Genomic DNA, 25,207 nt, shown 5'->3' with positions numbered 1-25,207 from the left:
CCTGGTCCGGTTCTTCCGTGGAGAAACGAGGATTAACCCCCCTCATAAATACACTCGGTACCCATAACTGTAACTATGTACACTGTGTGTGTGTGTGTGTGTGTGTGTGTGTGTGTGTGTGTGTGTGTGTGTGTGTGTGTGTGTGTGTGTGTGTGTGTGTGTGTGTGTGTGTGTGTGTGTATATATATATATATATATATATATATATATATATATATATATATATATATATATATATATATATATATATCTTCTTATTATTATTTTGGCTGCTCCCGTTTGGGGTCGCCACAGCGGATCATCCATATGATCCGCATAGTGATTTGGCACATGTGTTACACCGGATGCCCTTCCTGACGCAACCCTGGTCGCCTCTTACGACACAGGGATATGGTACACCTATTTTAACCGGGGTATACACCGGCCCAGTATACTGGTACTCATTTCGCTGACCTCGGAAAGATGGCAGGCTGAGTCAACCCCCTGGTGTATTAATTCAATGGCCCAACGAGGCTTGAACTCAGGACCTTTTGGATCCCAAGCCGCTGCCCTCACCACTGCGCCAAAACCAGGCATATATATATATATATATATGTATATATATATGTATATATATATATATATATATATATATATATATATATATATATATATATATATATATATAGATATATATATATATATATATATATATATATATATATATATATATATATATATATATATATATATATATATATATATATATATATAATTATATTTTCAGCATCAGCCTTTTTGCATGCAGTTTAACATGTGTGCTGTAATGACTCTTGTGTAGCTGTAAACTGGGTCAAATAAAAGTCGTCTAAGAAGCTGAAGACAGTCATTCAAGCTGTCCTCCTCCCAGTTTCCCCTCATTTTTACAATCCCCTTCCCTATGTGTACCTGTTGTGCACACATGCTGGCACGGCCCACTCTTTGTCATTGGGATCCCGTGTACTGGGTTTTGTCTGCCAGGTCATGCTGTGCAAAGGGACACAGAGTTGTGTCCACTTTGCACAGCTATATTTAGTACCAGAGGTTGCTGTGTATCAGTGGGGTTGTGAGTTTGTATACTTATGACAGTCAACGTGTGTCTCGACATCTGCCTGCACACGTACTTGTACCTTGAGAGTTTCTGCAGGCCATGCATCTTCAGCCTCTCAATTGCGTTGTCTGCTCTTGCTTGCATTATTTTATGTCCCATCTTCACCTTTTTGTGTGATATGGCTTGCAGAAATAGGTTACAAGTGTTTCATTCGCCTGTGCAGAGATGGTTTCTTTCTTGCCATTGCGTCGACTCGAGCCTCCACCACCTGTAGTAGTCTGGACGTAGCCCATATGTGTAGAATGCTTGAGCGATGTAGTTGGATCTCAGTGGACTGTACATGTGATGGTAGGTTTTATTTTAGTGTACTTGTATTTTTGTGCTTTTATTGTACTTGTGCAGTCACAGTTTTACTGTTGTTTGTGTCGGTATGTTCATGGCATTCTGCTCAAGCATTTATGCATACTGCTAAGTTTGCTTTTCTGAACCACCCCTACCAAAGCAAAATTTGTGGTTTTGTCCTTGGATGTAACAAAGGCGACAAACATTGATCGACACTCAAGGATTTGCCTTTTCTATTTCCTCTGCTGTTGTGATGGCCCAATTAATTCAAACTACCAAACTCGCCACATTGGAAAGTTGCTGGAAATAATCCTATCACACCTGGTCAAATGGAAGTAGGGGCTCGTACAGCAGCATAGAGGTATGTACACTCACCTATGAGCTGTAACTTGCATACATTTGTTGGTGGAGTTTCATGTGACTCCTGGGTAATGTTTTAATTGAAGTGTGCTGTGATCAGGCCTTAATTGTGATAAAATTGATTGTTTTGAGACTTGTTCCCTGCCTTCCCGACAAGGTTGGAGACGGGGGACATTAAAATGAGCTCCGACCGATCATCCGTCCATGTATTTTTGTGTGCACGATATTTCAAAAACCGTTGAGCATTGACAGATATCTATTCCTCATGACATGATCTCAACCTGATTATATAATGGATGTGATTGGCTGAATTATGTTGCCATGGCAACAATCTCAGTAGCTTGGCTTGTGTATGCAATATTTCAAAAAACGTTCAAGATTTAGCTTTCATATTGCAGATATCTATTCCTCACACCACCCAAAAGGTGGAGGACCTGGAGTATCAGCTCCTTGTTGATAATTCATTTGGAAAATATTGCTTTTGTCTGAGCAAGTCTTCTTTCTTTCAGTTAAAATGACATTCTCCTTTTGTAATCTTCACATTAAAGTCGATCTTTCCATTTACCCACAGACGGGCATTGTTGGATCATTGAACGTTACAGAAGTTTATTTAACAATGTTTGGGAACAATCGTGTCCGTACTTCGGCAACATTCACATGCGCTGGAAATGTGATACTATGGGGAGTTTTTTTATTTATTTTTTGTCTTATCAGGGTGTCGAACGTACCTCATGGCCCTTCTGCCAAGTTCCTGGTACGAAACAGTAAGTAAAATGAAAAACGATTGCTTCCTTCCACATTGTCTTCACTCACAAATGAACACTTTAGACATCAAGATTGTGTTCTGGTTGTTTTCCAAAAAAATTGCTGAATGTTCTGTTTGTTTACAGTTCATACCATGGCTGAGTTGAAGCTCACAGGGAACTGCCTGAAAGGATCTCGTCCATTGCTCTCTTTTGATCCGGTCAGTCATTTTCAGCAGCATTAGGAACATATAGTTAACATTACCATTATTACTAGTGCGTGCCCGTACGTGCGTGGCTGTACGTGCAAAAAAAAAAAAAACATTTTCAAACAACCACACAGGCCGTTCCTTCGCTCTCATAAACGACGACTGGATCAGGGCATTGTGTTTATATCGAGAAATTATTGGACTACAGTAAATCATCACTATCCAGAAGTCCGTACATTGTAACCCGTAATGCGGAACGCGGCTGAGGATCTCTTCCCCAACGGCCACGCCTACGCAGCAACGTGTCCTGTCATTGGTTTGGTAAATAAATGGCCATAACTTGGGAACCACTTGTCCGATTAATATCAAACCTTGAAAAGGCACATCCTCAGGTCCCCAGCGTCAATTGCGACATCATATCAAACGAAGAAAAATAGTTGTGACGTCAATTGTGATGTCATCGCACCGTGTCCTGTCATTGGTTTGGTAAATAAATGGCCATAACTTGGGAGCCACTTGTCCGATTAATATCAAACCTTGAAAAGGCACATCCACAGGGCCCCAGCAATATACCTGGCAAGTTTCAATTAGATCGGACCAGTGGTTGTCGAGAAACAGCGGTCACAGACAGACACACAGAGATTGCTGGAATTATAGATTATTATTATTATTATTATTATTATTACTACTATAAATTGCTTCTTCGTACTGGGAAGCATGCTGAAATGATTTTATGCCACATTGAGTTTTGGTATTCTCTTGTACACTTATCTTAACATTGTGATGGAACACCAACAGTGCCAGAACATTCTACCATTCAAATTTCTTGTGACCTTCGTTGCCTAAACAAATTGAAAGCATGTTACCACTTGCATACTCATCGCCATGGAATTGCAGCTATAATATTTATTATTTCGTGTGCAACCTGTGGCTGCTAGTTGCAACATTGCTGGGAGTGCAGCTGTGCCGTTGATGCAGGGTCACCTGCTAAAAGTAAGCTGGTATTCATTTTGCTGACCTTGGAAGGATGACAGACTGAGTCAATCCACCTGGTGTTATTTAACAGCACCACAGTGGCTTGAACTCAAGACCCTAAAACCTTAAGCCAGCACCAGGCTTAAAGGGATACTTTGCTGAAAATTTGTCGGTCCCATGATGGTGATAAATTCCTATCCTTTGAAGTATGAGAAATAAAATATGCCACACATGAATAACTGATTTTGATCATACAAGATAGGTATTCCCCAAAATAACTTCAAATTTGCCACTGTTTTGGCAGCTCTGTCAGTCACCATCCTGGAGTTCATCAACCAATCAGCGCGCACGACGTCACCCGTGCTTGATGTCAGACATTTCCTGATCCAGATGCATGTCAAGCAATACCCGTAAACCTCGATCTCTCGTTCCGTATGGCTCGTGAAAGTCAACCTTATTCCTTTGAACCAGAATATTTTGACACAGAATTGACTGTCGGTTATGAGGAAAGTTGAAACGGTGATCGTGATACGGAGTCAGAGACCGTCAACGATCTACGGAATCACCTCGAAGCTCGAGTCGGGCAAGCCGCGGACTGGTGCTTGTGTGGCCTGTGTCAGCCATCACTGACTGCTTTGGAATGTCAGTTGCGAGTCATCACATCTGACAGACAGGAAGAATGAAATAGGTTTACCTGAACAATGTATTGCAAGAACAGAACGTTTGTCCAGTGTTTGTTTGGATCATGACGTCATCTACATCACGCTGCTGGCTGATGGGTCAGGTGTTTCATCTGCTGTCGGTCAATGCAGCTTCTTCCTTTAGGCATTCATTGAGAACCTTCAAACATCGAGCACCTCACGTTTTACATGTATAACCTGATTTGTCAATGTTATTGGCTCCATGCAAATGCACCACGGCAACCAAAACTGATATAAATTAACATTATTGATCTTGATGAATACCTCACATCCATCTAATGCCAACATCAATGGCCAACGACAAAATGAAATATTTGTGGGACAAGGAAACAGTAAATGAAGATGTATTTCTCATTTACACATATGATGAATATATCCTCCTCCTCCTCCTCCTCCTCCTCCTCCTCCCCTTTACATCTCCCAATCAAATGCAGGTTGCTATGGTTCACTCCCTCTTATGTCTCCTCGTGTTCATTGTTGATTTCACGCGTTTCCCTACTGTCAGTGCGTTGCCTTCTTTCTGTGACTTTGCTCCTTCATGAGCCACTACTTTGTGGACAAAATATGCAACATCATGTTGTCAATATTTTATATGCAGTACTGTACTGTATACGAGTATGCACGTGTTATGATTACCTCAACCTGACGTCGTTTTCTTTCCAAATGTGGTGCTATTACATACTTGGGGTCAACAAACAGAAACCTCTCCGTGAAGTGATGTTCACAGATATGGGCCCACTTTTCCGGAGCGTGGAGAATTTTCAAAGCAGACAACCAGACTTTGATTGAGCTCCGTTTACCCCATGGTAGAGAAAAGAATGAACATTTTGGATCCGATTTCTCAGTCCTGGTACAGCCTGGAGCGCAGCAAGTTGGCATGTTTTGTTTGGTGAAAGTGTCAGCGGTGGCAGCTGTGAACGGCCAAGGGGATTAAGCAGTCGTGATGTCATACCCAAAGTTCAAGGTCGCAGATTTCTCCAAGCTGCGATCTCTTCCAGGTTTTGACTGGAAGTACTAAATTGTGACATAAATTGATATATTCTGTTTTGGGAGGTTTCTTTTAAATACGAATTGCCTGCAATAGTTTCCAGAAGTGGTCTATATTCCAAAAATTTCCAGTTTGGCATTGAACAATTTTTAGCAAAGTATCCCTTTTACTGCATCTGTCAGTGGTGGTGTAATCATTAGAGCATCTGCTCCGAGTGTGGGAGGTCGGCAGTTCAAACCTCAGCTGAGTCCTACCAAACACTTTAAAATGGTATGTGCTGCTTCCTTGCTTGAGGTGCAGCATTTAAAAGGTTAAGAGCATGGACAATCCCTATAGGTTGCCATCCATGAAGAGGATGAAATTCCTTTTTGAGAAATTCCCCGCTGAGTGTGGTGAGAAAAATGGCGCCATTGTTGTGATGTTGCTGGAAAGTTATCCTGGGAAGTGATGGCATTTCCCCAAAGCTCAGTGGCTGTTTTTGTCTCATCCAACAGTCGTGTGTCTGTTTCTGTCTGTCTGTGCTCCAATATGAGCCTGAGATCATGCTAAGAAGAACATAAAGGGATAATTCCCAAGATTCACTTTATCTATAGTAGATAAAGTTCTCTCTGATCTTCTTGGACCATTGATTCCACAGAATCATAACAAAGGTGGTTGTGGTTTTAAGGGTGGAGAAGAGATCATTGTTTTGGATGGGGGGTTGTGATCTGAGATGGTGTCCTGATGAGGGCAAACAACGCCAAAATCCGGATAGGCGGCTCCATTTGATGACCAACTGATGTTGACCATTTAATCTTTGTCTGTTTGACTTTGACGGTCACCGGGCCAAGGCCTCCAGATTGGAGATGATGCTTTGGTATAGGACTATGTCCAATGGAGATCAGGGTCGTGCTCATCACACTCCACATGTTTCAATATATATATATATATATATATATATATATATATATATATATATATATATATATATATATATATATATATATATATATATATATATATATATGTATGTATGTATGTATGTATGTATATATTGTCGCGGATCCGGGGTAGCGGGATTATCACCCGACTCTTGGCGCCACCCTCACCATCGCCGTCTCCGGGGTTTATAACGCTGGCTCGGCACAGGCCTCGGGTCACGCGTCTTCAATCGCGATACCAACATAATCCTGGACCTTACCAGTTTGGAAAATAGAACCCCGGTTGCAGACTGGTTTTGTCAGATGCCGAGCGTTTTCTGCCAGTCTGTAACCATTTTGGTTTGATATACCAATCGAACGGATCATTCCTCGACGTGACACGAATTAATCCATAGCGGCAACTTCATACGAACCAACCAGATTTGTTGGGGAACACAACACAAGCAAAATATTCACGACAATGTTTTTATTAATCCATAACCCGTTCTTAACTAGGGAACTACGGATTACGGGTTTCGAGGGTTACCTACCGATATATGCCTTAAACAACATGCAGACAAGACAGAGTACTTGGTGATGTTTCATGGACGAGAGGAAAGTGTCAAATGCACGAATGTCGCTCGTAACAAGCCGATGTCCTCCGATTCAAGCCCAAGCTCGAACACGCCGCGTGGCGAGACGGCGCTCGCCTTCCTTTATCGCACAGCATGCGGTCTCCATGCGCTCTGACCCTGCGTAAGGTCGACGGCACAAGACCGCCAGATCGACGATGGGTCCCAGCTGGTTTCTCTCAAGGTCCAGCATACAAGTCCAGGCCTGGCCTGTTCACCAGACAAGGCAAAATCGAGGTTCCGGGCTCCGGCACGCTGGGTCCATGGGATTCCAAGACGTCGAGCCGTGAGGTGAGTAGGGACAGACAGAGGCTCTGTCGTTAAAATGCAGGTCGAACCTGTCGATGACCTCCGCTCGAAGCCGACTCCAGACTCGCACAGCAGCCATGTCCTCTCTCTGCCGATCGCACCACTCGCTTTCCTTTTTCCTCTCGGCGCTCGTGGCCTCAAAACCGACTGCCGTTTTGGTATTTCTCCCAAAACTGAACCACTTCAAGAGGTCTCCGTTCGCTACCTAGGGCAGACAGACCTCCTGCAGTCCTCTCCCTGCCTTTCCTTCGGCCCTGGCTCGCTTCTCCCAGCCATAGAAGGCAGACCCGGCGCGCCCAAGTCCAGTTTCTCTCCCGGCAGAATCACCACTGTCTCTTCTTCGTTCGCTCGCTTCGATGCCACTGGCTCCTCCCCTTAGCTCCACCTCCCTCTCCAGGCCACTCCCCCTCAGCCGACTAGGCGGGGCCTATCCTCCAGAGAGGGGAAGGAAGAAGAGGGAGCTCTTGATCCACCACCACTGCACAAACAATAAACAGCCTCTTACACCTCCCGACACACATGTAACGTTCATTTTACCGAACAGCCTAGCTAAACATGCATTTAATGGGGGATCTGAGCTAATCCTATATTTAGTAGCCTATTAAGGGCCATTTCCGTAACAATATATATATATATATATATATATATATATATATATATATATATATATATATATATATATATATATATATATATATATATATATATATATATATATATATATATATATATATATATATATATATAACTGCTATACCACATAAACTATTATACCCCAAAATGCCTTTTCAATTAATATTCAAGACTGTTTTGAAGATTTTGTCCTTGACTATTGGTTAAATTAACAAACACAGCATTATAGGTCGAAGTTTTATACTTTCTATTTTACCTGCTTCTATTATGCAGTGAAGATTGTATTTATTGAACCACAAACTGATTGGAATCAATATCTGCTCTCTAGGAACAATTACTTCACAATGGTGGGAGCGATCTGGTTAAGGAAAACTATTCCTTCTAATATCTCAATTGGCTGGCAGGATGGCCGAGAGATGCACATAATCACCTCTAAGCTGTATTGCATGGGTTTGAATCCCGACCCAGCTATAAACTGTCATCCCAGTCTTTCGCATGCAGGGTGATTCCTCAATGTGTGTGCCGTCCCTTTGGTTGGGCGTTAAATATCCCACGGTGTTCTGTGAAAAGAGTAGGTGAGCTATTACCAGCACCATGGCCAAATTCCAAATTCCTGTCCTGACCTCCTGAGTTTGAGTGATGAGCCGACCAGGATTGTAGCCTCGTAACAGCTCGGTATCAGGCTCTGGCATAATACTTAAATCAGTAGTTCAAATCCCGACTGAGTAACACCAAAGACTTTAAAAATGGTTCGCGCTGCTTCTTTGCTTGACGCTCAGCATTTCAAAGGATAGAGAATGGACAAACACTGCGAAGGCCAATGGCAAGCCACCCAGTATGATCTCTACCAAGAAACTGCTTCAGCAGCAACAACTCTCTGCCTAAGGGCATGCATGGTTCGTGATGATGAATATCTCAATTTAGGCAGAGGGGTATATAATGGTGTTTGTGGTGTATTTTGAATGCAGCTATTGTTTGTAACCACCTCTTAAAACTTTTCTTTGATGTAATGGAAATTTTTTCTTGTGTTCTTCCTACTTGTGTGCTTCCTTTTATGTTTTTTGCCTTTTGTCTCATTGCTATTGTTCTTAAATTGTCATATCAGGAGGGGTGCAGGAAATCTTCACTTTGCCTACCATATGCTTCCTTTAATGCTGCCAACTTATTTTATTTTATTAACCTCCGCCATCGAAGATCGGAGGTTACTGTTTTCACCCCTTTCTGTTTGTTTGTTTGTTTGTTTGTGAACAGTATGACGGAAAAACTCCTCGACGGATTTCGACGAAACTTGGTGGGGGGGGCGGTTAGGTATGGTCCAAGGATCATGCCATTAGATTTTGGACTTGGTCCCCCCCCCCCAAAAAAAAATTGAGAGAATTTTTTTTTTTTGCATTTCTCCATGTTTTAAGTGATTTCCAACCCCCCCCCCCAAAAAAAAAATTGTTAGAGAAAAAACTTTTTTTTGCATTTCTACATGTTTTGTGATTCCAACTGCCCCCCCCCAAAAATGTAGAGAAAATTTTTTTTTTTGTATTTCTACATATTTTAAGTCATTTCCAACCCCCCCCCAAAAAAAATTGTTCGAGAAAAAAAAAATTTGCAACTTTTTTTTCAACCATTTTGATTTCTTTTTTTTGCATTTCTACATGTTTTAAGTTATTTCCAACCCCCCGCCCCCCCAAAAAAAATAATGTTGGAGAAAAGAACTATAACTGTCAGCACTGTTGACATCATATTTAATGAATAAGATATAAGGTTCACTTGAGTGACCCAGCAGTATTGGCGGCGGAGGTTTTGCACTCTCCCGAGTGCTCCCCCTCTAGTTTTTGTCTTTTTCACGTGTTTTATTTTAAATTTAGCTCAGCTCAGCTCAGCTCTAAAATAACTTTGTTCCTTGTAAATAAATACAAAATACAAATCATTTATTCCCATTCAAATGCATATTCACTTTTGAAGTGAATAAGGTAAAGTAGGCATTGTCGGTGAATATGCATTGTCTATTCCACAATCCCATTTTCTGGTTAATAGGGGATTTGGGGTTGATTTTATTGGTTAGGAGGGTAAAGGGGAGTCAAGTTATAACTTCTATTTTTTGCATACTTAATATCTTGATTGCATCTCATGTCATGATTGGTATATCTTGTGACCGATGTTTTCTTATGATCTGTTTCATCAACAGAGGTTTGACAAGTCTCCTCACGACAAACTACTGAAGGAGCTTTTTATCCAGGTGTGTGGGTGATGTTGAGGCCTTACTTTTGTTCATTGCAAAATCGAAGATTTTTTTTTCAAGTATATTGGTCAGTCGATTTTGTTATTCCGTCTGTCTGTCTGTCTTTGTCTGTATATCGCCTACACGTCACAATTCTAAGCCGATCGTCATGAAACTTTACCGATTTGGAGTAGTCTCAACTGAGAAGCCTATTGATTTTGAGGTCAAAGGTCATCTTGAGGACAAATTTCTAAAATCGTCTTTTTAAAATTCGATTGACTTGAAATTTGAACAAGAATTGCATATTGCATCACTGAATTTGGAAACCAACTATTTTTGAGATCAAAAGGTCAAAGGTCAACTCAAGGTCAAACTTTTAAAATCATCAATTTTCAACTGAAAAATCATCATTTCTCATCCGATTGACTTGAAAGTTGAACAGCAATTTCATATTGCATTAATTAATTAGGAAACCAACTATTTTTGAGATCAAAAAGTCAATGGTCAACTCAAGGTCAAACTTCGAAAATCATCAATTTCAATCTAAAAAAATAATCAATTGTCATCTGATTGACCTGGGCTTTGATTAAGATTGTCAATTTTATTGTTAATGAAATGGACAATTTGATGTATCCATGGCAACCTTTGGAGAGAGGGGTGGATTTTGCAAGTATCGTGCTCTGCACGACGTCTTTTTTCTTGGTTTTTTAATGTTGGTTCATCATTCGTGTCGGACCTATGAAAAGACTGGTCCTATTTTGTGGCAAAGATAGAATTAATATGCCTCTGGAGGCATTATCTATATTCTCGGCTCTGCATAAAAGCTGGCAGTATATGTTCTCCTTTTTAAAGCGGTACCGCTGGCTATTTTTGTGTATTAATAAAGACGAGCTGAAACATTTAACAGGGGATGATCCTATTTAGGGGACCACCCTTGCTGCTGGGTACCCCATTGATTTTGTTCAGATTATTATTATACTTCTGCCGCCGTTTTTCACATTTACTTGCTTTTATATTCCTTTTCTCTGCAACCGCTTATCCAATCAATTCAAAACATTCAACATATGAGTGACTTTTTTTATTATTATTGATAACGATGACATTATAGGTCATGTGGTATGGCAGCCATGTTGGATTAAAGGAAATCTTTGAACATCATCATCTCTGAAACCGCGCAATGAAAAAAAATTCAAACTTGGCATGTCAGGTACTCCTACGGGGTAAGAAAGCTTGATAACAAAGATGTCACTGGTGAAGTTGTATGCAAGCCATAATTGGATGTGTCAAAATCCAATCCAATCAATACAAAAATTATTCAGGGTGATCTACTTAGAAATTTGGCAAGATAATTAAATTATTGAAATTGGACATGTGGTCTGACAGCCACTTTTGTGTGGTTGAAAAGGGGGGGCTTAAAAAATCTTCTTCTCCAGAATGGCTAACCAGATCGATGTGAAACTTCGTAAATCTGATGGACTACCATTCATCCATCCATTGTGACCATACTCTGTGCAGAGCGTTGGTGCTGCCTAAGCAGTCTCCTTGGCTATTGGACACAATCCTGGACAAGTCGCCACTCTGATACAGAATACCAGCAAGCTGACACTCATTTTTCCGACCTCGGAACGATGACAGGCAGAGTCAACCCCACCTGGTATTAATTCAATATTCAAGGGGGATTTGAACTCAGGATCCTCGGATCTTAAGCCCACCATCCTAACCATTAAGCTAACACCAGGCATGTGATGGACTACCAATGGGAAATATAGTTTGAAAATTTAAATGTCATCGATCACATGGCCTGCCAGCCATATTGGATTGAACGAAAACCTGAAAAAAAATTCCTCCTCTTGAACCGCTTCATCGAGCGATGTGAAACTTCCTGACATGATCAACTAGCCATGGGGATATCGTTTGAAAATTTAAATGTTATTGATCATATGGTCTGGTAGCCATGTTGGATTGAAGGTAAAACCTTTAAAAGTCATCCTCTCTCAAACCGCTAAACCAATGGATGCGAACCTTCACAAACAGCAAGTCACCAATTTGCGTTGTGGATGAGTTCCTAAAAACTGCGATATTACATGAAACTGTTATTCGGATTTGATTTTTTTTTTTCCAATATACATAAGTGTTATAATGGGAATGGAGTGCATTACCAGGGAAAAAATTTTGGTCACCCTAAGTTAACCTTCACTTAAATACATATTAGACATACTTGAGTACCTAAGTACACTTCACTACAGGGCAAAACGTGCAAGACTGCGTGATAAAGCGACGTGGCATCCACTGAGCACTTGTCATGTTGTCAGTTTTCCAAGAACGGGCGACGCAACGTTGTCGCTTCTGCATTGATACTCACTCACCTGTCCTGTTCTGAAAGGTTACTTGTTTTTTTGTTGTTGCTGTTGTTGATATTCTTTTTCATTGGAACAGTGTTGGGTCTGTGCCACAGTATTATTTATGGGCTTTTGCTACATCTTGTTTGCAGATTTTTGCCACTCCACGTTATCATCCAAAGAGCCAGCCATTTGTGGACCATGTGTACAGCTTCACCATTGCTGACAACCATATCTGGTTCCGGAATTACCAGGTAGTACATATTGTTAAGACAATTATGTGTGCTACTTCGGCTAGCTTAACTCACCATTGTTGTTGGCAGCTCAGCATTTTTTATTTTTGTTTTTTATTTTATTTTATATAATTCTATTTTTTTAGGTCATCTCTACTGAGATGACTTGATAAAGCCGGACCAAATGTCCGTCCGTCCGTCAACAATTTTTCTTTCCGATCTTGATGAAACTTAGTATGTGGGTAGAGGTCGATGAGTGTTGCACAACAATATAACTTTTGTCCGGGTTCAAGGTCAGGGACGAGGTCACGAGGTCACGTAAGTTATAAAAATCGCCATTTTCAAAACCTATCTAGTCTGCCATTCTACAAGATATTTGGCAACTGCTTATTGATTATGATAGTAAAAAATATTATCTTGTATCTAACTGGACAGATTTTTGAATTTCCTTCTATTCCCGTTTGATCGTCACGTGATCTGGAAGATGGCCAAAAACGCCGATGCAATTCGCAAAGAAGGAAGGAAGTTGAAATAAAATATAAATATAAAACACATTTTTAGCCTTTTATATTTATACATTTTCCGCCGAAGGTGCAAAAGTTTCAAAACCCGAAATGTAAACGTCGGCATTTATCTTCAAAATATAATTTCGTGCACGCGTGCCAAAATGCCGAGTCATCTTTAACCAAAACTGCGTAGTAGAACTGCGCAGTAGTCTGGTCATGGCGTCTGAGCAGTGGCCAGCGTGGTTCACATTGACTGTGGTTTCTGGGGCGAAGGTGATTGTTAAGAAGTATGTCGGCGGTATAAATTTGAGTGACTGTATTGGTGATTTAATCACGCAACATCAGACAACGAATATTCTGGCCGAACGATTGCATCAATTCAGTGCATCAGCAGGGATATTTCGCAGGCTCCTCTCGATCGTGCCGATATCTAACATAATCACCAGCGGACATAGGGCTGCAGGCTGTGGGGCGAGGCCATGGATCCCGGATGAGGGGATAAGTGATAAATTATGCTACATGCTTCGGGCTTTCTGATTAATATATCAATGAGTACATTCCATAATTAATGAATCTGGCATACAAAATGTTTTTTTCATACCTGACATGTTACTTTGTGCAGTGTCACGAAACTTCTGTGGAATTAATAATTAATGAATTTGCTGGCTCTAACGATTTTTCAAACCTCAATATCTCTATAAATACTTGACCAATTTTCATTCTGAAAGTTGCATTATAATCAGTGAAGAATAATCTACAGGATTATCATAATCTCCGAGAGCTAAGCCTATTTTTTTCGTTTTTGTTCTACAACCGGAAGTGAAATGTCCCCAGAGAGTGGACGGACCGGAAAACCATGTATTACACTTACTGGTGATTCTGATGTTTTAATCCGGGTACTAAATGAACAATACATATTTATTAATTATGTCATTAGTAGTATTATCCTGGTGTATACCTGTGAACTATTTCAATCTAAACGGTTAGTTTGGACTGTTTGGCGGTTACCTGAACTGAGCATTGAGAACTTGTGGTATTATAGAGATGACCATCACCCCCACACCGGGGTAATTTTTTTTAAATACACTTTCAAAGGCTCAAATGGAGCTGACACACACACACACACACACACACACACACACACACACACACACACACACACACACACACACACACACACACACACACACACACACACACACACACACACACACCATATTATTATGGGTTTTGGAATGAGCCTGGAATTCACAAGTGGTTGCTTGGACCCGCTACTCAAACTCCGAACCTGAAGCCGCAAGTCACGGATAACTCTGCGACCCGACGGGTTACTGAGCGACCACAGACGCCATCTTGCGAGGCTAAGTCCGGGATGGTCCCTGCTCTAAGGCTTGCGTTACCTGACTGATGACCTAGCCACACCCACATGGGGAACCGTGTTATTGATGTACCACCTTTGTATCTACTTATTATGAAAGGCCAAGCGAAACCGGAGGTGGGAGGTCGGCTAAACTCGAAGAACAAATTACTGGAGTATAACGTCTGGTCTATCTATTGCATACAGTGGGGAGAATAAGTATTTGATACACTGCCGATTTTGCAGGTTTTCCCACTTACAAAGCACGGAGAGGTCTGTAATTTTTATCAAAGGTACACTTCAACTGTAAAAGACGGAATCTAAAACAAAAATCCTGAAAATCACATTGTATGATTTTTAAATAATTAATTTGCATTTTATCGCATGAAATAAGTATTTGATACATCAGAAAAACAGAGCTTAATATTTGGTACAGAAACCTTTGTTTGCAATTACAGAGATCAGACGTTTCCTGTAGTTCTTAACCAGGTTTGCACAGACTGCAGCAGGGATTTTGGTCCACTCCTCCATACAGATCTTCTCCAGATCCTTCAGGTTTCGGGGCTGTCACTGGGCAACACAGACTTTCAGCTCCCTCCAAAGATTTTCTATTGGGTTCAGGTCTGGAGACTGACTAGGCCACTCCAGGACCTTGAGATGCTTCTGACGGAGCCACTCCTTAGTTGCCCTGGCTGTGTGTTTCGGATCGTTGTCATGCTGGAAGACCCAGCCACGCCCCATCTTCAATGCTCTTGTTGAGGGAAGGAGGTTGTTGGCCAAGATCTCGTGATACATGGCCCCATCCATCCTCCCTTCAATGCGGTGCAGTCGTCCTGTCCCATTTGCAGAAAAGCATCCCCAAAGAATGATGTTTCCACCTCCATGCTTCACGGTTGGGATGGTGTTCTTGGGGTTGTACTCATCCTTCTTCTTCCTCCAAACACGGCGAGTGGAGTTTAAACCAAAAAGCTTTATTTTGGTCTCATCAGACCACATGACCTCCTCCCATTCCTCCTCTGGATCATCCAGATGGTCGTTGGCAAACTTCAGACGGGCCTGGACATGCGCTGGCTTGAGCAGAGGGACCTTGCGTGCGCTGCAGGATTTTAATCCATGACGGCGTAGTGTGTTACTTATGGTTTTCTTTGATACTGTGGTCCCAGCTCTCTTCAGGTTATTGACCAGGTCCTGCCATGTAGTTCTGGGCTGATCCCTCACCTTTCTCATGATCATTGAGGCTCCACGAGGTGAGATCTTGCATGGAGCCCCAGACCGAGGGAGATTGACTTATCTTGAACTTCTTCCATTTTCTAATAATTGTGCCAACAGTTGTTGCCTTCTCAACAAGCTGCTTGCCTATTATCCTGTAGCCCATCCCAGCCTTGTGCAAGTCTACAATTTTGTCCCTTAGACAGCTCTCTGGTCTTGCCCATTGTGTAGAGGTTGGAGTCTGATTGATTGAGTGTGGACAGCTGTCTTTTATGCAGATAACGAGTTCAAACAGGTGCAGTTAATACAGGTAATGAGTGGAGAATGGGAGGGCTTCTTAAAGACAAAAATAACAGGTCTGTGAGAGCCAGATTTCTTACTGGTTGGTTGGTGATCAAATACTTATTTCATGCAATAAAATGCAAATTAATTATTTAAAAATCATACAATGTGATTTTCAGGATTTTTGTTTTAGATTCCTTCTTTCACAGTTGAAGTGTACCTCTGATAAAAATTACAGACCTCTATGTGCTTTGTAAGTGGGAAAACCTGCAAAATCGGCATTGTATCAAATACTTGTTCTCCCCACTGTACATTATGTTGAACCAATGAAGGAAAAAGACAATCATGTACATTTGAAGCAGTTTACCAAATTATTCAAATGGTACATATTTACAGTCAATGCAGTGTCACAAAGAAAAGCAGTTCTCCTTCAAGTACATAAAAAATTCCTCAAACGATCTTAACTATGCACAAGACAGGTGCGCCACATTCATACCGGGAAATGTTGAGAGAAAGAGAAAGAAAGCAGTTTGAGGATTGGGTGTGGCCTCTCCCTTACCCCATGCAAGCAGGTGAGCTTGCTTTGGTCCAAAGTGGAGGGATGGAAAGGAAGGGAATGTGGTGGTGTGTGGGAGAGGTGCAGCTTATGTGATTGTAAGCTCGAGTGAAAAAGGTGTGAGGTAGGTGTCAGTATCTCGCCCAGCTGGGACGGAGGTGAATCGTTGATGACTCTTTCAGATTCTCTTTTTGTGGCTCAAATATACAAATTAGGGGGTCTTAGAGATGGTTAGAAAAGATCGTGCAACACAGTATGGAGCCTTTTAATGCCAAGGACCTCATGCTTTCTTTCATGCTCTGCCTCACCCCCAGCGTAACATGTCTTGCACCATCCTGCAGCTTAAACAGGCAGGCGAGATATCTCGCTCCTCAAACAGGTCCTTTGTGTGCGAATTGACACTCCGCTCTCATTCGCTCTGGCTTTGAGAGGAGAAAGGGTCATGGAGACACTCTCTGACCCTGGACGATGTGGGGCTTCGGGGAGCAAGGGTCACCCCACACTCTTCGACCCTTGTGTGTCACATCCCCATTGGTGTGCACAGCCTGGTGGCACTGCCTTCGCATTGTTGATTATGATGCAGCGCATTGTAGGTTATGCACCAAGTGCAGAAATTACTTGGTAACAGGCCTGGTAATTGGGGTAAATGGCCACGATAGCATGATTGTGGTATCGGTGTGATGTAATGTGAGTATGGTTTGTGCTGTGGGAAGGTGCGAGGGGAAGAAGGTTATGGGGGATGGACGGATGGATGGGTGAAGAATGGAAAGTTGGGAATCACAATGTGGATGAAACCCCCATCCCTGATACGAGGGTAAGATACTTGACAAAATACAATTACTAATGAGATGTCTAAGGGTTTCTTTATGTGTTAAGTATTACACCCTGGTGGTTCTTTCCCATAACTGTCACAATATACACACGTCATAAGTGTGCGCACACGCACGCACACGCACACACACACACACACACACACACACACACACACACACACACTATATATATATATTGTTGCAGGCCGGTGGTTGGGTGAGAGGGTCACGAGGGGGGAAGCTATCTCGGGTTCTCCACCAGACTCCCCGGAATTGTAGGCCGTCGCACACGGATAATTCCGTGACGCGGCGGGTCGCTAACCGACCGTGAATGCCAATAACTCAACCGCGTGACCTTGGGTCCTCCCATCTATGGGTTATCCGGGTTAGCTAATTCATCGCGTGATTTAATTACCGGGGAACACACCCTCGAAACGCCTTGTCCGAACCGGATCACTTTACCAGACCGGATGCAGCCGATCGACACTGCCAAGGACGTGCCAGCCAAAGGAACGGATCGTTGGGAATAAACTCCCGGCTAAGCTAGGATTCAGACCATACTGGATCAATGAAAGAACAGACAAAAACGAGCTGGAAACATTTCTAATAATCATTTATTTATAAGCAAGCGAGGAAAGTTATGTGGTACAGTGAATAGTTTTATTGGTGTGTGTAATGCAGGGATAGAAAGAAGCGTGAGGTGCGACAATAATACAAGCAACTTATGAAAGCAGACACAGAGTAGACTTAACCAGAAATAACAATAATCTTTTGCAATCTTAACTTACAAAGACAGGCGCCAGGACAAATGAACACACACACATACAAACACACATACAAACACACATACACACACATACACACATACACACATACACACATACACACATACACACATACACACATACACACATACACACATACACACACACACACACACAAAACCCGTTGAAGATGAGTTATTGAAGAGAAAAAGGAGTAGAGTAGATGAGACTAACGGTCTCTGAATACCTTGCACGAATGCCCGATCACGCAACCAATTCGTTTTGGGGGGATGCTCCGCTGGGCGATACCTCCCTGGCAGCTGGCACGCCGTTTCTTGCTTTGTGCAGCTTGCATCGGTCCAGAGAATGAGACGTGACCGTCCGGCGTGAAGGGAGGGACTTTGGTGGAGAAGGCGGAGTCGAGAGCGAGTGGGCCGAGTGGTAGAGGGAACCAGGTGGGTGGGTGGAGTCTGCGACGTGTGGGCGGAGTTGCAGGCGATGACGACAGAAAGCGGAGTCAAAATCCAGAGAGAGAGAGAGAGAGAACGGCTTCGCAATCCTCCTTTTATGAACCCTGCGGTGCGGGGTGGGGGGCCACCCCGAAGTGTTGCGTCGTCACCTGAATCGGGCGCTCTGGTTGCCCCCGGCCCCCGTGCGGCCCGGCTGCGATGGCCGGAAGCGGCTCCACTCCACTTCCGGCAAGATGACCCCAAGCTGTGGAATTGTCTTGCTCCGACCCCACAACATATGAATCGCCCACCCCACACCGAACTCCGCGATATGAATTGCCTTGCACGAACTCCCGGGCCATGCCCCGACGACCGGCCGAGGGTAGTGTTGATCCTGCGTGCTTGCCTGGACACCCCCAATTTGCGCTGGTCAATGTGCCTGCTCCGTGATGCGCCACGCGGCCTGAGCTGTACAGCATGCCCCAGCCTGATCGCGGCTTCGCCGGCCGGAGAGGCGAGGAGACGTCCACCGTCCGGGGAGAACACCCACGGCCGCTCGTGAGGACCGACGGTAAGGTGTTAGGGTAAACCCATGCACAGACCAGAACAAGATGTGTGCCATACGTGCCCTGCTCTGTGCAATAATAGGTGTCACGAGCTAAGCACAGATCTTCCTGCTATCGAGCATGTTCTGTACAGTGCGTGCGGATCCGCCATTAAGCATGTGGCCAGCGCTCGCGTTCACCCGATATAATGAAATCCAGAAATTACTTGAAAAGAACGAGCCACTCGTGTCTTGCATACTTGTGTCCTGCACAACGTGGTGTGGTTGTTTTTCTGTTATCGGCCTCTGATGATGTAGTTATTGGCACCAAGCTGCCAGCCACGCTCTCGCTGATATCGGGTCATTTGCTTCTATGTTATGGAAAACAACATCTGTGCAGCCGTTTCAAGAGGTATTCGTTCGTATGCCTTTTCAATGAAACCAGCAATCTCATCCCAGATCATCGGAAGCTCAAGCCGATCATATCGAGCCGCTGAGCATACTCTATGACTTGCCGCAGAAGTTGGGTTGAGGGATCGCTTGAGGACGGGAACTCTGTGCTGTGCCGTGCTATGCCAATCGGGTGTCCGAGCGCAGTGCCTGCTGGCCTGCGCAAGGACCCAAATTCTGATTTACTTTGGGAATAAGTAGAAAAAGAAGAGAAGAAATGAAGTTAGTGGTGTAAGTAAACCTCGCTATGAGATCCCCGCAACGCACGTCCCGTTGACCCGCTAAACAAAAGGGAAGGGACTATCGAAACGTATATTAATGGAATAACTGTCTCGGGACCACTATATGTTGGATGCCATTTCCTTGGAGGCATGCGGTTTCTAGAACGGCAACAATATATAGACATTGAGAGCACACTGGTTCAGGGAATGGTACGTCGGAGTGGCGACAGCATCATAGGCTTCGCCATAGTCATCTTTTGCATTTCCACAGAGGAGAAGAGATGCCCGGTCTTTGTGGCCTTGAATCCCGATGCTGTCCCTTTGCGCTTCAAGATAAAAGTTCACGTTGGCATCTTTTTCCATAACAAGCTGGTCTTGTCAGCGTTGAACACCTGCTCTGGCAGGTACCCCTTCTCCTGGATGAGTTGCATGAGTTGAACAGGGAACGTTTTGGCCACTTCCTGGTCTGCGGAGGCATGCTCGCCTGTAAGTTTGACGTTGCGGAGACTGTAGCACTTCTTGAAGCGGTCAAATCATTCCCTGCTCATTTGGAATGGACTGAGGCCACTCGTACCCATGTCACTCATGCTAGCTACACCCATATCAGTCAGATGTGCGTAGATACGGATGGCCTTTGCGCAAATGAGAGGTCCACTTAAAGGCATGATCTTCTCCGCGTAGTCCTCCATCCATACACTGAAAGTCTTCTCCATCCTTTCTATGTAGACATCCCAGACGTCGGTGACCACTTTGGTGCTTGGTACAGCACTCGCTGTAACACTTTCTCGGATCACCTTCTCATTCTTCTGTAGGTAGTGAACGGTGGATTCATTTACTCCATACAGTCTGCCCACAGAGGTCACACGGCAAAATGAGTACCAGCTTGCTGGGATGATTGAGCCATTTGAGTATCCTGCGTCGGAGTGGCGACCCATCCAGGATTGTGCCCAATAACCCAGGAGACCGATGTGCCAAATTTGGCAGCACTGATGATCTTCACAGAGTATGGTCTCAATGGATTTGGATTTTTGGATTCAGCATTGTATGTGTTGTGGTTACGACGTTTACCCCGTTCAGATGCGATCTGGCAACTTGCATTTATATTCGGCTTGTCCTTTCAGTAGCCGGTCCAGCAGCTCCACTTTGTCGCTCAGGTTCACCGCTTTTCTTTTGCCTCTTGGCAGTCGCCACACCCCCAGCACTGTTTTTGCACTTGGGAGTCACGTTTGATAATGAGCAGAGCGAGAGGAAAAACAGTTTGTCTGTGGGGGGCCATGATAAGCGTAGAATACCTTAAACACGTCGGGTTTCCTCCAAATTACTTCCAGTTTAGTAGCGACTGTTTTAAAATGTAATCTTGTGTTGGACTGAATTGGTTGAATTGTTTGTGGTTATCATAATTTTTACTTCCTGTAGGTGTGCTCCATGGAATGCCATGCTATTTAATACACCTCAACATTGAGTTTGTCTAAGGCAGAAAACCACTTTGGGGAAGGGGGAGAAATTGTTGCTACATCGGTGGTGTGACCTCTCCACCCCCTGTCAAGTTTGGTTGAGATTGCATCAGTAATGACCGAATGTATCGCAGACACAGACTCACCCGAAATTGTGTATTTTGGTATGACAATGAATCCCTGCCACCCGAACCTCATTGCTATATCCTTGAAAATGACGTTTCTGCCTTTGCATGAAGTAATCTCAACATTTTCTGTTATGCAGTCTTCAAAGTGAATTACACACACTGTTGGATAAACAAAAAGCACCAGTTTTTATTCGTATGATTTTTTTTTTTAACTGCTAACTTGAATGAGGACTTGTTTGACCTTTTCACTTCTTCATATCAAAGTCCACTGCATTAAGGTGCTGGTAGTTACAATATCAGAAATCTCTTTTTTTCCCTTTTCTTTTCTGGTTTTTCGAGGGGTAGTCAGACTTTGGGTCATTGCAACGTCTCCTTACAGCAGTGAGGCTAATAATGGTCATTTCCAGATCATTGAAGAAGATGCCTCTCTGGTGGAAGTCGGACCAAGGATGGTGCTGAACCTGATCAAGATTTTCCAGGGAAGTTTTGGGGGTCCCACTCTGTATGAAAACCCCCACTACTGCTCTCCAAATGAGGCAAGTGATTAGTTCAAAACTGAATTTTGTAAGCACTCAATATTTTTTAGATAGTTTTCATTATCAGCTGCGATGGCAATACCTCATGTTTTTCCTTCTCGGTTCAAATTTTTCCTTTTCCTGATGTGGAGGGGGGAGGGGGGTGGTCCTGTTTTTGCTGCTTCCTGTTCAGTATTTCTGTTAAACATTTTTGGTGACTGATAAATTTACGAGCTGATAACCCAGTTTCACCAGCTTGTTGTCAGTCAATTAGTTTCGAAGAGTGTGTGGAATATTTAGGTAGTTTGACAAGAATGTCCTTTGACAGCATAATGGCAGGGACCCGTGGAAATTACAAGTAATGTAAAATGTGACTTCAATTTCTCAACCCCGCTCCCCTCCCCCCTCGCTCCCCACCCCAAGTGCATGACTCTCCCTTTCTTCTTTGAGTCTTCAAACTACCCCACCCCATGTCTACGACTCCCCCTTTCTTCTTCAAGCCCGCATTACTCCCCAACTTCAAATCCGCATTCCTCCCCACTCCAAATGCAGATCCCTCCCCCCTTCCAATTCCAACCATCTATTGGGACCACACTCTATGCAGAGCGTTGGTGCTGCCCAAGCAGTCTCCTTTTCTATTGGGCACAATCCTGAACAGGTCGCCACTCCGACGCAGTGTACCAGCATGCTGGCACTCATTTTTCCGACATCGGAAAGATGACTGAAAGAGTCAACCCCACCTGGTATTAATTCAACAGCCGAGTGGGGTTTGACCTCAGCATCCTCGGATCCCAAGCCCACCACCCGAACCATGAAGCCAACAACAGGCATCTTCCAATTCCACGTCCACATAAAATCACTAACGGTTAAGACTGCTAAGGTTTCTGGGTGAAGTAAATCGATGAAAAGTAAATTATCTGTCGGACAGAATTGACGGAATGATTTCTGGTTATATTATCTATTACTGCTGTTCTTGTCAGTTTGCAAACCAGTCACACTGAGGCTATACACCACCCATTAAACTTTGTGCTTCCACTCACACAAGGCATTGTCAGAGTGTTCTTTAGTGCACCTCACATGTACATTCAAAATAAAGTGGAAGCATTAGTCAGGTGCTACAGGTTTGGTTTGTAAGTGAATTTGAAACCTTTTAATTATTTATTGATTTATTTTTGCTCATTTTCCTTTGACAGCATAATAGTCATGAACTGTGAAGGTTGCTAAGGTTTCTCGGTAAAGTAATTTGACGGAAAGGTAATTATACATTGGCAGAATTGAGTGAATGGATTGTGGTTATATTATGTTTTTTACTTCCGGCGGATGTGCAAATCATTGACTGCGTATACACCACATGCGTAACAAAAATTAATATAACTCAAAACTTCATGTTATCGATATTCATGATATCGATATTTGTAAACCTCCGCATGCAATGTCTGGACCCAAGAGCTTTCAAAAGAGGTATCATTCAGCATTGTACGTGCTGTGGTTATGGCATTTACCTCGCTCAGACGCAATCTGGCAACTTTCATTTATCTGCATATAAACTAGCAGATAACCTGGTTCCATCAGGCTTGTTCTAAGGGAATTTGTTCCCAATAGATTGTGGAATATTTTGGGAGTTTGACAGGAACGTCCTTTGATAGCATAATGGCAGAGACCCGTGGAAATTCCGCATCATGTAAAATGTGATTTTGAGTCCTTAGCCCCTTCATTGTTCAAGTCTGCATCACTCCCCCCTTTCCCAACTCCAATTCTACTTCCCACCCCCCTCCAAACTTCAGGTGCATATCCCTCCCCCCTCTCTCAGCTCCGATCCCACATCCCACCCCACTCCCAAGTCCACATTAAGGAAGCAGAACAGGGGGAATGTGCCCTGAGCCTCCATAGTTATGGGGGTGGGGAGGGGGGATTTGATTTGTTCAAATGAACCATATCAACCCAAGACATTTACATTCTTTCTGACCTTACTCGCTCATATTTTCTGTAAGAAAAACATTATAATTTGAAATACTGTACACGTACATTACAAAATTGAATCGTATATTTATTTAATTTTCAATAACCTGTGATGTTATTAACCTCCGCCATCGAAGATGGACGGAGGTTACTGTTTTCACCCCTGTCTGTTTGTTTGTTTGTGAACAGTATTATGGAAAAACTCCTGGACGGATTTCGATGAAACTTGGTGGGGGGATTAGGTATGTTCCAAGGATCATGCCATTACATTTTGGACTTGGTCCAAAATCCAATATGGCCGCTATGGCGGCCATTTTGAAAAAATATTTGAATTTTTGTTTTTGCATTTCTACATGTTTTAAGTGATTTCCAACCCCCCCCACCCCCCCAAAAAAAAATTATTAGAGAAAATTTTTTTTGCAACTTCTTTTCAAAAAAATTGTTTTTTTTCTGAGCATTTCTACATGCGCGTCGATCTAGTTTAGTTTATTTAGTCGTGGTTCAGTAGAGTCTGATCCGTTTTGACCTACAATGAATAGGATATCAGGTTTACTTAAGTGACCCAGCAGTATTGGCGGCAGAGGTTTTGCACTCTTCCGAGTGCTCCCCCTCTAGTTTCAGTTTATAATGATTTTATGTGGAAGAATCCGCAAGGATTCCCCTATCTTGAGTGTCCCCTGTCCCAAATCTGATTGGTAATGCTCACGCATGCATGAAAAGATATTGCAAGCATTAGTAAGGGGTCCCGTGTTCAGTTTGTAAGGGAAGTCGTTTCATACATTAACAGAGTGAAGTAAATGGACAAAAAGGAAATTATTTGTTTGACAGAATAATTTGTGGTTATATGATTTTATACATCTGGTAGGTGTGCAAACCAGGCACACTGAGATAATACACCAGCTGTGAAACTTTGTGCTTCCACTCACACAAGGCATTGTCAGAGCATTCTTTTGTATGCCTCACATGTACAAAAAAGATAGTGGAAGCATTAGTAATTGGTCCCAGTTTCCATTTGTAAGTGAATTTGAAATGGGTTTTTTTTATTTGTTTGTTTGTTTGGTATACATTGTCGAGACTCACATGAGGGCGAACACACCACGCACAAGGGGGCAGAAAAAGAGAGATGGGGTGGGGAACACGGGGTATACAAGATGGACACCACAGGGACTTTCAGGACCTTACACGACAGGGAACTTTTGGGAAGGAAGGCATGGAATTTGAATTTGAAGGAGGTAGGTTTGGGGTGGATTAACTGGGGTAGAAAAGATCGAGGTTTTGGATGGGGGAAGATAAGAGATGGTGGTGAACAACTGCTTTGAAGACCTGGAGGGAAGAGTGAGATTGAAGAGAGTGTTGG

General features: G+C 43.0%; 1 protein-coding gene across 1 annotated transcript in view; it reads left to right on the top strand.

The window, feature by feature from the left end:
- The window catches only part of BRIX1 (biogenesis of ribosomes BRX1), a 60,367-nt gene that overhangs the window by 21,968 nt on the left and 13,192 nt on the right, over nucleotides 1-25,207 (top strand). Inside the window, exons 5-9 of the mRNA XM_085882480.1 lie at nucleotides 2,486-2,535; nucleotides 2,662-2,735; nucleotides 10,040-10,090; nucleotides 12,564-12,665; nucleotides 21,784-21,912. Of these exons, the coding sequence (XP_085738606.1) occupies nucleotides 2,486-2,535; nucleotides 2,662-2,735; nucleotides 10,040-10,090; nucleotides 12,564-12,665; nucleotides 21,784-21,912 (406 nt within the window). The remainder of the gene's footprint in view (nucleotides 1-2,485; nucleotides 2,536-2,661; nucleotides 2,736-10,039; nucleotides 10,091-12,563; nucleotides 12,666-21,783; nucleotides 21,913-25,207) is intronic.

Source organism: Eptatretus burgeri, chromosome 5 (genome assembly GCF_056783735.1).
Source record: "Eptatretus burgeri isolate ZD-2024b chromosome 5, Ebu_testis_v1, whole genome shotgun sequence".
In the NCBI taxonomy this organism is placed as follows: domain Eukaryota; kingdom Metazoa; phylum Chordata; class Myxini; order Myxiniformes; family Myxinidae; genus Eptatretus; species Eptatretus burgeri.
Note: the sequence above shows the minus strand (reverse complement) of the source record. Positions and strands in the feature narration are given on the sequence as shown.